The 12,492-nt window shown below is 42.1% G+C and overlaps 1 protein-coding gene across 1 annotated transcript in view; it reads right to left on the reverse strand.

The window, feature by feature from the left end:
* Positions 1-966: 966 nt before the first annotated feature.
* LOC121573939 (junctional adhesion molecule 3B-like) overlaps positions 967-12,492 on the reverse strand; it is a 52,080-nt gene continuing 40,554 nt past the window's right edge. The window contains exons 2-9 of the mRNA XM_041886350.2: positions 6,279-6,347; positions 5,995-6,108; positions 5,600-5,752; positions 4,642-4,844; positions 3,887-3,986; positions 3,622-3,745; positions 3,344-3,398; positions 967-3,248 (exon numbers count right to left, since the gene is read on the reverse strand). Coding sequence (XP_041742284.1) covers positions 3,213-3,248; positions 3,344-3,398; positions 3,622-3,745; positions 3,887-3,986; positions 4,642-4,844; positions 5,600-5,752; positions 5,995-6,108; positions 6,279-6,347 — 854 coding nt within the window. The 3' untranslated portion in view covers positions 967-3,212. The remainder of the gene's footprint in view (positions 3,249-3,343; positions 3,399-3,621; positions 3,746-3,886; positions 3,987-4,641; positions 4,845-5,599; positions 5,753-5,994; positions 6,109-6,278; positions 6,348-12,492) is intronic.

Raw genomic sequence — 12,492 nt, forward strand, 5'->3', positions numbered from 1 at the left:
TAAGGATTCACTCCATGGTGCTGAAAAGAAAGCTCTGCTGTTGGGACAGCTTTATGTAGGCCCTAACAGTTTGTGGGCACCGTTAGTCACCGTTATAGTGCAATCAATGTATAGTTTAATGTTGTGGCTTTGTTGGCATGCATCAACAAAAAAATAATAATGGTGCACCCCACTGGTGGTGTTTTCAGGTACTGTCAACAATTTACGGACTCAATGAAAGCTCCTTAATGTAGAGAAAGTGCTGCCATTGAGCCACAAGTAAATGGCTGGCAGCCCCATGATAAATCCCACCAAGTACGGTGTCCAGAGATGGCCATTTCCCAGTCACTGAAGTCATCAGTTGGCACTAACTGGCCAAGCTGCAAAGCCGGAAGTTCTACCATCTTAAAAGCTGTTTTTAAAACTAACCCTAACTTAACCCTAACCAAACTGCTAACCTTATGCCTAACATTAAAGACCAAAAAGCTAATTTCCCAACATAACATCCTCAACATAATATCCTTATTACATGTTACTCAGGTAAAATAAGCTAATTTACATTCGGGAAAGGAGTCAGCGCCATCTTCAGTGACCGGAGAACAGGTATGCTAAATCTTGATCTTTTGACAGATGCCATTTGATCATTGTGATCATGTGTTTGGTTTGACTATTGTTTTTTTCTTCACAGGTTCAAAGACTGGAGAAGATGTCACCTGATCAGCAGTAAGTAAAGTCAGCGTTAAACCATTGTAAAGGATCAAATGTTTCACCTGATTCATCTCGTATTTTCAGAACTCCAGTGTCCAGGCAACGGAACTTGTAGTCCCCAATCAATAAAAAAAGAACGAAACGAATCCAGCAATAGTTGTTTATTTTTCTGTCTTTTTCATGTTCTCTTCTATCCATACTGAACACATTCGATGTCCTATCTAAAATCAAATATTTTCTGTGTTTATTTTTGTAAATTAAAATCCACCGCACATGTCAGAATATTAGAAGTGAGTTTTATTATTCATAGACATACAGTTCAAGAATTCTCTGAGGATTTGTACCAGGCCCGAGATGGGTGTTACATGAGTTTGGTTCAGAAAATGTTCTCAATAAAATAAACGTGTGAACACTTGAAAAGCTTGAACCTTTACATGACATCAATGCCAACCTCCAGCATTGGAGAAATTAGAGGCAGATTATCAACACTGGATAGATGGAACCTCATCATCCTTGGATTGGAGGAAACGTGATTGGCAGTCAGTATTTGGCTTAGCTAGCCCCAACCACAGAACATGTATTGGAATCGATCTTTCACGGTGTATTTAAAACTAAATTGCAGGTTTTAAAGAGAGGGCTTGTAAATAAAATAATCTATTTTCAATGCCTTGGAAGTTGCAGGTGTTTTCTGCCTTTATGGTAAATGTAAGCCTCAAGTAGGCTACATGCTTTTGTGTTTCTCCATCTATTTAATCTGTTAACAAACTTTGTGTACATGTTCTTCTGTTTGTGTACTAGTGCTATGTGTCTTTACTCTTTACCAAAAATAATTCCCACTATATTTAGGCACTAATACATAATACATCTCTATTTCTACTCAAATGGAAAAAAGTTGAATCCTTTAAAAGAATGTAAAACGAAAATAATCTATTTACAAAGCAAAGCAGATATGTTAAAATGTTTTGGGTGGGAAAATATTACACTATTATTGTCTTAAGAATAGGTGGCAATGTCATCATTCCTCTCAAACGCTGTTGCAGAGTATTTAAAATGCAATTAAAGTTTTTGTAAAAAAGAAAGTGTTAGATGACATGAAGTGGATCTATTGTTGTAATGGCAGAAGGCACTTAAGAGGAATGATCTTTATCAATGTACAAATGAAAACCTTCAGTACCTATTTTGTGAAAAACTATTTGTGTATCAGGCAATTGTTGTGTATGTATCGCAGAATGTTTTGTAACTCTTGGAAATGTCTGAAATAAATTCATTTGGGAAAACGTCAAATACAATTTATCTATGTCGTTTACTTCAATTTTCTATTTCAAATTCTGTTTTCAGTTATTTTTGCCTGGGGTAGAGATGATTGAACAGTATTGATATCTTCCTATGTGCAAACATTAGGCAGATCGGCTCTACCATGACCATGTCTTTTTCAAACCATGGAAAGAGTTTCATATTGCCTCCTTTAGGTAGTTTTACATTTGATTCTTCACCAATGTTCTTCACCATAGTCTTGATTGGTGGGGGAAACAAACAATTATCTATATACAATCAGTACAATTGTTAGCCAACATCACCCCTGTATTACAAATACTGAACATATTCCTGACACACAGCAAAAAACCCAACCTGGACAGTTATTCAATATATACAAGAAACAGCAAGCACAGAAGGACACTTAAAATTAAGGATATGCAGCACTGACTGTGCACAGTGTTTCCTAGCTTTTGGCTGGTACTCTTTGAAGCCTCCTACTGTCTAAGACTATATATACTACTGTACAAACATCAACGTGTAACTTTCTTTCAATATTAACATGGAAATCCCAGCAGTAAATAAAATATCTAAGACCATTCTAGAGCCAAACCTTGATATGCTAATACAGGTAACTTTGTAATGAGATCATTTTTTTCATGATCAGGAAAGGTGACTGTTTACAGCTGAATATTGAGTGGTTGAAACTGTTATATATTTTTCCCACAACCAAATAAAAAAAGTATGTTAGTATTTTACAAATATTTAAAAAAGTAAACCTTTATCTATGGGCATTTCAAAATATATTCCATCAAAAATAGTCAGACATTTTGCTGGTAGAAAAAAAAGGTTTTTGAAGCAAATGTTTACAGTATAAATGTGTCATGTTAGATTTACTTCAGAACTTAGCTAAATACTTTTTTCCTCCTGGCAGAACATCTTACATAAATGCTTTTTTCCCAGCAGATGATGTTAAAAACCTTTTAAAACATGCAATAACTGTAACTTAACTCCATCATTTTGCAAAATAAGTTGATTGGTGATGAAAATGGTCAACAAGTGGGTTTCAAAACTTGTCTGTGTATCTGTAACAATGGTTAACAGTTCTATATAGATTTGTGAAAACTTGTCACCTTTGGCAAACTTGAATAGTTTCAGACATGCTGAGAGTTCAAGGCATGTACTGTGGCAGCTCACTGGTAATCTCACACACTTAATGAGTTCAGTCCAAAGTACCACGCCTTTCACTTCCATGCCCTTCGTCTTCCTCTTCAGATGACAAACGAAGATTTGTGTCGGAAGTCGCCCTAGAATAAAAAGGGAAGAGCAAGTAAGCAAAAGTTAAAGGACTGCCTAGTTTTACTTTTTTGAGTTCAAGAAATCTTTGTTTTTCTTTACGCACCTCGTCCTCGGTTCTGACGTAGTCCACTCCTTCTCCTTTGGCTGGGGCTTTGTAACTGTCAAACACCATGGAGACATGATCAGAAGGCATTTATGCTGTTGCAAAAACAACACATTTCTAGTAAGAATTGTTCCATGCATGTTATAAAACCTTGGGCCGTAAGTTAACTAGGTAAAGTTGTGAAGTCAAGTTTGTTCATAAAGTCTAAATTGGCAAATGTTAAACCTCAATGAGCCATGACCCATCACTATTGCTGCTCAAGAGGAAGTTTCACTCACTTGTTTCCAGTCTGTTTCTGGCTGATGAAGTAGCCTTGCTTGTACGCAAAGCAGAGGCCCACTGTTACACACAATAGCACCACCACCAGCACACCCAGGACGATCCTGGCAATGTTGATATCATCTGGGGAAAAACAACAGGAAGAATGAAGAATTGAAGTTGAGATACCTCTTTATGAATTAAATACCAGACTACTGGAATGACATGCTTCAACAAACAACATGTGTCTTGTGTACAACTTTGTCAGCTGTCAGACAGACTTACAGATTTCCATTGTCTGCGGTCCACACTCCGAGTGGCCCGCGTCGTTTTTTGCTCGGCAGAAGTACTCTGCTGAGTCGTCCTTTCTGACAGCACTGAATTTCTGTAGAGGAAAAACCAACAACAGCAAGGCTCAATTACACTTCGTATAACCGGTGTCCTTTCGTTCTGGTGTATGTACTGCATGTGGGAAAGTGCAGGCTTATAACGAGGTTCAATCGGAATTACATTGGGGGTGGAACTGTCCCCAAAATGAGTTGCTTTACTGTTCAACAGATATCCCTTCAGTTCTCGTTGTATGCTGTCTCCCATCGGATTTTAACCCACGCTAATGATGGTCTTGTCCTCTAATTCTAGTCCTGTAAATAATTAGTTGGCTTTCAGTTGGATATGAAAAGCAGATTTGGTAGCGTATGCAGGTGGTCTTCAAGGAAAAGCGGCCAGTATCTAGTAGGGTGTGACTCCCTGGAAGTACAGTATGTCAGTGACAGCCAGACCAACCTTTAGAAGCCAGTGTAAAGGTTGAGTGGAGTGGAGTGGCCCGGGGGCGAGCCACTGACTGTCTGGAGGGAGGGAGTTCAGGAATGTGCCAATGAGGACAGCAGATTCTCCTAATGGCTCAAGCCCCCTCACACCATCAACTGTCTCCCCAAAATATCCACCCCTACCCCTAGGCACCAGGCCACCACCCCCGCAGCCTTGCACTGCACTACAGTGTCCCCTTCCCTCCCAGTCACCGCACACAAACACACACTCACCAGGGTGCCTGTTTCGGCGTTGAGCGTGTAGGAGGAGTTGAAGAACTTAAGGCTGGTCTTAGGGTCATCAGGGATTTCCTCCTTGTTGCGGAACCATTGGTACTGAGACTTGGGGAAACCCTCGTCCTCCACGCATCGCAGCTCTGCCGCCTTCCCTACAGGCACCGATTTGGGGACAACGCATTTTGGCACCACTGGCTTCACTGTGGACACAAGCACACATTCAGTAATGGCAACATTCAGCATCTGATTGTGTCAAAAACAGCATAGCCCATGATACACACTGAATTATTGTTACTAGGCCAATGAATGATCTCGGAGGGAGGGTACGTGTTTTTTACCCCGTGCCAAACCCTGCCAACACTTTCCATCTTTAGCACTGCGATTTAGCGGGGATGCAGTTTCAGAGGTTTCCCCATATAGCCCAGAACACGCCTTTGGGGCAGGGGCGGCCCAGTCAAAAAGCATCCTCATACATGTGCCAAAAGGTTGGCGTGACCTAAAACATGGTTTCAGCTTACAACATTGAAACAGAGGAAAAATAAGTTCCTGTAAACTGATATGGCTGTTTTAGGTACAAAGACTACATGTTCATTGTATTTTGTATGTTATGTTTCATAGCAACTTTCAAAGAAACAAGGTTTAAGACTAACGGCAAACATTTTAGCAGTGACATTATGAGATGCATTAAAGAATTGCAACGCAAATGACTGATGGCAAACATGCAATTTCAGCGAGGTAGCGGCAATGCTCCCTTACCCAAACATGCAATTTCAGTCATAGCCACAGGGTGATGCATCTTCTTGTGGGTGTATAGTCTTGAATTTGTTCTGGTTTCAATATTATACCACAGTTTACTGTAGTAATACAACTAACGATGTGCTTCTGGTGCAAAAAGCTGGTGATGATGTGTTGAGCAGATGTGAGCTGAAGCGGCTCGGAGGGATGATGGACCTACCTCTTACGACGAGGTTGATCAAAATCTCATCAAATGATTTATGGTCAGTCTGGGCGCTGACCTCGCAACGATAACTGGCTGAGTCTGATCTTGTGGCGTTGGTTATCACCAATGTCGCAGGCTCTCTGATCCTTGCTCTGCCCTCCAAATCTCCTGCAGGAGAAAAAAACATGCTTTAAGTTCCCATTGATTTAATACAGGCATAATTGATGATGAGTATAAAACAGAATGTCATTCCCTTATTAGTCCGAGAACTGCTGTTTGTAAAACAGGAGTTGTTTGTGTCTGTAAGATGATTTTGAACATTTTGTATTGGTTTTGTCACTTTGATATTGATGTTGGAGATATTAGTGAAGATGACATTACGACAAAGCACTCAGTTGAGTTTGTGTTACCTGAGATTTTCTTCTCAAAGTAGACATAGCTGGGCTCCCCATCCTTAATCTTCTTCCATTCGATTCTTGGGTTTTTTGTGGAGATGGACTCTATCAAACAGGACAATTCGATAGCTGCCAGAGGAGACAATAGGGAATTAGATGTAAGGCTTTTTAAAGGAAGAACCAAAGGATGGATGTTATCTAGTTCTGGTTCTTTAGTGTCATGTCAAGGTCAAGCAGGAAATGTCTGTAACTGATTGTCACGTCGGTGTATACATTACGACATCTCTATTGGCTCTTACATTCAAACTCGTTGGCCCATGGCGCATCATTTGTTGTTTTCAGTATTACTGCCAATACGGTGAAGTAGCCTGCAAAACAGGAAAGAGGAGGAAGAAACATGAGTCTTACAGCCACACAAACTTTGCCATTACACTGATGACCTCAATAACTACGTGCGATGTCCATTGGTAGCTGTTTGCAGGGCTGTGGTTGGTCAGCTGGCTGTTATGCCTACATTAGGGATGTTTCTACCCAGTCAGCTCATCCAAAATTCCAGAAACTTAATGAGCATCAAACCCCTCCATCCCCTTGCTCCCAGCCTACCAACCCACCCAGATGCATTCTTCCCAGCTTACCATGGCCTGGATCTGTTACCTTCCATTTTTAGTCTGGCGGGGCGAACCAACGCGGGCATACGTAAGGGGAGCTCTGTTTCTGCGCACGGTGGGTAATTGTGCAGGGAGGCGACTGCCCTCCTCAGCGCGAGCTCACCCATGCAAGTGGCCTCTCTCTCTCTCTCTCTCTCTCTCTGGGCCTGACGCGTGTGCCCATGTAGCAGTAATGGGCCATGAGTGCCCTGGAAACACGCCCCGCTTTGGTCTGTTACGCAAGCTTAAATACCTTATATGAGTGATAATTCACTTATATTAGTGTTTTTATCTTACCAAGCTAAATTATCTAACATTAATGGCAGATCATTTTGCTTATAAATCAAATTATTATCTTGAAATAAGATAAATTACTTGCAACTCCATCACTTTTCAACCTCATATTCATTATCTCCAGCACCAAACCAGTGTCTACATATGTGAAACGGTGTGTTTCTATGATCTGTGGTTAAGAAGATAGGTCCTAAAAAAATGCTTCTCTGTGACATCACAGGGTGGGATTAAAAGTTTTTTTTTTTTTTTTTACTGATTTTCAAAACCTGCAACAAGTTTCTAGCCAGAGAGAGGGTATTTTCTTGCTCCCCACGTCACCGTGAATCTCATAGTGTTTGATGATGTAGAACTTTTTAACATTCTTGTTTTCTACCAAATGTAGAAATGCGCCGTTTTCACATAGGTAGTCACTGGTTTGGTGCTGGCCTTTTTTTATGTTAAAATAAGCAAAGTTATCTGCCAATGACATTAGATCATTTAGCTTGGTAAAAATAAATTTTAAGAAAGATAAGATATTTAGGCTTGATTAGATTTAACTTTTTGCAGTGTGCACTGCAGAATCATACTGAAAGGCCATGCTCCCACACATGCATCCCAACCCAGTAATACCCACATGAAGTCTCCCTGAGACTCAGATAAAGCTTAGGCTCAAGTAGCTGCTAGAGGCCTAAGCCCCCCAGTCATTTATAAAAAGACAGGAGCCCGTTTAGAGCCTTTTACTGTTTTAGAGGTCACCGGGCCTCTGCTGACACAGTGAATTAGCAAGGCACCACACAGTTCTTTCACACAGTAAGGCGAGTCGGTGACCTGAAGAGACAAGTCTGTCTGAAAGCGTAAGGTCATGGATCCTTTGGTAGACCATTCCCCAGGAAATTCTCCTCACACCCAGGCATTAAAGTAGGTGTATTTTCTGTGTCACTCACCCAGTTCCTACTAAGTCAAGGTCAGTTTGCTTTGGTGTCATACCAGTTCTCTGCTAACTATCGAATGCACGCATGGGTGAGGGAGCTGTCTGGGGTTGCCTTCTAAAGCAGACAGGGTAAGCTGCTTACCCTAAGGTCTCTGAGATCATTACTAGATCACAGCTTGTTTACCTTATGTCGTCATGTTAAACGCCATGCTATACATTGTCCCACGGGCTTAAAAAGCTGATTATTCGCCCTCTTACCTCAATATAAGATTAAACAATTAATGAGATGTAAGGGAGTGATCCGTTTAACCTCATTTTTGGACAGACCAGAGCCTTAGATATGCAGTTTTAGAAACTGTTCTTCGTCATGGCAATACAGGAAGGTCGTGGGTTCGCAGACCACTGTGGACAAGAGTAGGGGTAGAAAGATCTCCTTTATAGTAAAAACATTGCATGAATCTATCATCGTATTTGCAGGTCCGACAAAAAATTGCATATTAGCAGAATCTTTTTTCATACCACACAAATTACTGAAATTACAGGCTAAGAATGGACAGAGAGATAGGCCTATGTGTTCATCTTATCATATTTCTCCAATGCCAAATCAGTGTGTCTTGTTTGCAACGAACCTGTCCCTGTTTGCAAATGTTTTTATCTGAGACGTCATTGGGAATCTGAGCATGGTTCTTTCAAAAGTTAGGCCTACCTTTCCACCCTAGACAGGGTGTAGGTCTACCAACGCAGAAAAATTTAAGCTTTAACAGCTGGCTACTCTTCTTCTGTGGCTTAACCCAACAAAAAAAGGTCACAAGTGTTTACCTAAAAGCTGTCTGGGTTTAAACAACAACATTATATTGTACAGAAAGTGAATAGCTTAATCAACTGATAGTGACAGAATTAGATTACTTCCCAAGCAAAGTCAATGTTTTCTCTACTCGGCTATAGAAGGTTGTACAGTGAGTGAAAAAAGTATTTGATCCCCTGCTTATTTTGTACGTTTGCCCACTGACAAAGAAATGATCAGTCTATAATTTTAATGGTAGGTTTATTTGAACAGTGAGAGACAGAATAACAACAACAAAATCCAGAAAAACGCATGTCAAAAATGTTATGAATTGATTTGCATTTTAATGAGGGGAAATAAGTATTTGACCCCTCTGCAAAACAAGACTTAGTACTTGGTGGCAAAACCCTTGTTGGCAATCACAGAGGTCAGACGTTTCTTGTAGTTGGCCACCAGGTTTGCACACATCTCAGGAGGGATTTTGTCCCACTCCTCTTTGCAGATCTTCTCCAAGTCATTAAGGTTTTGAGGCTGACGTTTGGCAACTTTCAGCTCCCTCCACAGATTTTCTATGGGATTAATGTCTGGAGACTGGCTAGGCCACTCCAGGACCTTAATGTGCTTCTTCTTGAGCCACTCCTTTGTTGCCTTGGCCGTGTGTTTTGGGTCATTGTCATGCTGGAATACCCATCCACGATTCATTTTCAATGCCCTGGCTGAGGGAAGGAGGTTCTAACCCAAAATTTGACGGTACATGGCCCCGTCCATCGTCCCTTTGATGCGGTGAAGTTGTCCTGTCCCCTTAGCAGAAAAACACCCCCAAAGCATAATGTTTTCACCTCCATGTTTGACGGTGGGGATGGTGTTATTGGGGTCAAAGGCAGCATTCTCCACCAAACACGGCAAGTTGAGTTGATGCCAAAGAGCTCGATTGTGGTCTCATCTGACCACAACACTTTCACCCAGTTCTCCTCTGAATCATTCAGATGTTCATTGGCAAACTTCAGACGGGCCTGTATATGTGCTTTCTTGAGCAGGGGGACCTTGTGGGCGCTGCAGGGTTTCAGTCCATCACGGTGTAGTGTGTTACCAATTGTTTTCTTGGTGACTATGGTCCCAGCTGCCTTGAGATCATTGACAAGATCCTCCCGTGTAGTTCTGGGCTGATTCCTCACTGTTCTCATGATCATTGCAACTCCACGAGGTGAGATCTTGCATGGAGCCCCAGGCCGAGGGAGATTGACAGTTATTTTGTGTTTCTTCCATTTGCGAATAATCGCACCAACTGTTGTCACCTTCTCACCAAGCTGCTTGGCGATGGTCTTGTAGCCCATTCCAGCCTTGTGTAGGTCTACAATCCTGTCCCTGAAATCCTTGGAGAGCTCTTTGGTCTTGGCCATGGTGGAGAGTTTGGAATCTGATTGATTGATTGCTTCTGTGGACAGGTGTCTTTTATACAGGTAACAAACTGAGATTAGGAGCACTCCTAATTTAAGAGTGTGCTCCTAATCTCAGCTTGATACCTTTATAAAAGACACCTGGGAGCCAGAAATCTTTCTGATTGAGAGGGGGTCAAATACTTATTTCCCTCATTAAAATGCAAATCAATTTATAACATTTGTGACATGCGTTTTTCTGGATTTTTGTTTTGTTATTCTGTCTCTCACTGTTCAAATAAACCTACAATTAAAATTATAGACTGATCATTTCTTTGTCAGTGGGCAAACGTACCAAATCAGCAGGGGATCAAATACTTTTTTCCCCTCACTGTAGCTCAGCCTCTGAATGTCAAAGAAATGAAACAACGATATCCCCATATGCATCGGAGTCACGTCTTTCCCTGTATTTTACAGCTTGTTTCTAGCGTAAAGCATCACGGACCAAAGCGCTGTTATAGATCACTTTATATAATCGGATCCATTTTATTTTCTTCCAAATGTTAAGCTAACAAGGGGTAGGCCTGTGCTTTTTGCTATTTAAAAAAAATAAAAGGTAGGCCTACGGCATACCCTCTCAAACCCCCTAAATTTGAGTCAAGGTTATAACTTAACAGCCCTTCACTGACACAGAGGTAGGCTATTTAAAGAGTGCATGGTGGGTGGAGGAATTGACCAACAAATCAATGGATATAGCAGCTTATAGCCTAATTTCATCTGTCAAACAGGTAGGTCTACCTCTTATTTCTTAAATAGGAAGAAATAGGCTCCAACACAAAGCCCTCTTGCTGTTAGTAAAGTCTCATTCAAATGAAGAAGGTTGAAATGAATTATGCCTACTGGAATTTGTCTACTTTCAGCACCATGAGCTGTCCATTTCCGATTGATTATGCTGCGGCTGCTGCTTCAAGTTTCAGCACCACAATGTAAGAATCTGGCTTATTGTGAGGTCAATAACTCTGATAAATACATCCTGAGCAAGAAACAAATTGTGTTTAATAAAATCAACTATAGTAGTAAGCTATTAAAAAGTTCACCTCCAGTCCTCCTCATCTTCGTGCTCTCCTTCTCAAACTGAACAGAACATAGGCTATAGGCTAGTCCCTGCTCAAGATAGTGCATTTTTTGGAAATGCAACCCCCCCAAAATTGGAAAAAGCCTTTGACTCTCCTCCTGAACTGCCAACATAGGCCTACACAGCACAGCCATCGGTTAGGCAGGACACACATTTATTTTTTATCAGCAAGAGCAGAGCAGGTCAGGGCTCAGGGTTGGAATATCCATTGCAGTGTGTAATGCAGCCTAGTTGTATTTACACCATCCCAGCTATCTTAGAAATATAACTTGCTCTGTGCTTCTCCGAGCATGCACTTCGTAGATTATAGCCTATGGATCATTTGATTGAGAACACACTAAATAGCCTATAGGCACACTTGATATAGCGTGCCCAGCGGAGAATCAGAGATGAGGGGTGGCATCGGGCACACATCCATATATAGCAGAATGTGGCAGGGGCTACAGTCCATTATGGATTACAGAGGAAGACCCAACCGTGATCTGCCCAACGATGCCTCTCTACCAGTTGAACTCAATGCATTTTAGGCACGCTTTGACAACAACACATTGAGCCAGGTGTGAGGGCTGTCAACGACCCAAAGGATTGGGTGATCTCGCTCTCTGAGGCCGACGTGAGAAGGGTCTTGAATCAGGTCAACACCCGCAAGGCCGGGTTTTGACCTGTTCCTAAGAACTCTAAGGCTTCATGCCACAATGACGACCGCCCTGTAGCACTCACTTCTGTAATCATGAAGTGCTTTGAGAGGCTGGTTATGCCACACATTAACTCCACCATTCCAGCTACCCTAGACCCTCTCCAATTTGCATACCGCCCCAAGAGATCCATAGACGATGCAATCTCAATTGCTCTCCACACTGCCCTCACCCACCTAGATAAGAGGAATACCTATGTGAGAATGCTGTTCATTGACTACTGCTCAGCGTTCAACACCATTGTCCCCTCCAAGCTCGTCACCAAGCTTAGGACTCTGGGTCTGAACACCTCCCTCTGCAACTGGATCCTGGACTTCCTGACAGGCTGACCCCAGAAGGTGAGAGTAGGCAACATCACCTCCGCCATGCTGACCCTTAACACAGGGGCCCCACAGGGGTCTGTGCTTAGTCCCCTCCTGTACTCCCTCTTCACTGACGACTGTGTGGCCACGCACGACTCCAACACCATTATCAAGTTTGCTGATGACACGACGGTGATAGGCCTGATCACCGGCGACGATGAGTCAGCCTACAGGGAGGAGGTCAGTGACCTGGCAGTATGGTGCCGGAGCAACAACATCTCCCTCAACGTCAGCAAGACCAAGGAGCTGATTGTGGATTACAGGAAACGGGGGGGTTGAGCACGCCCCAATCCACATCGAAGGGGCGGCA

Source organism: Coregonus clupeaformis, chromosome 9, assembly GCF_020615455.1.
Source record: "Coregonus clupeaformis isolate EN_2021a chromosome 9, ASM2061545v1, whole genome shotgun sequence".
NCBI lineage: Eukaryota > Metazoa > Chordata > Actinopteri > Salmoniformes > Salmonidae > Coregonus > Coregonus clupeaformis.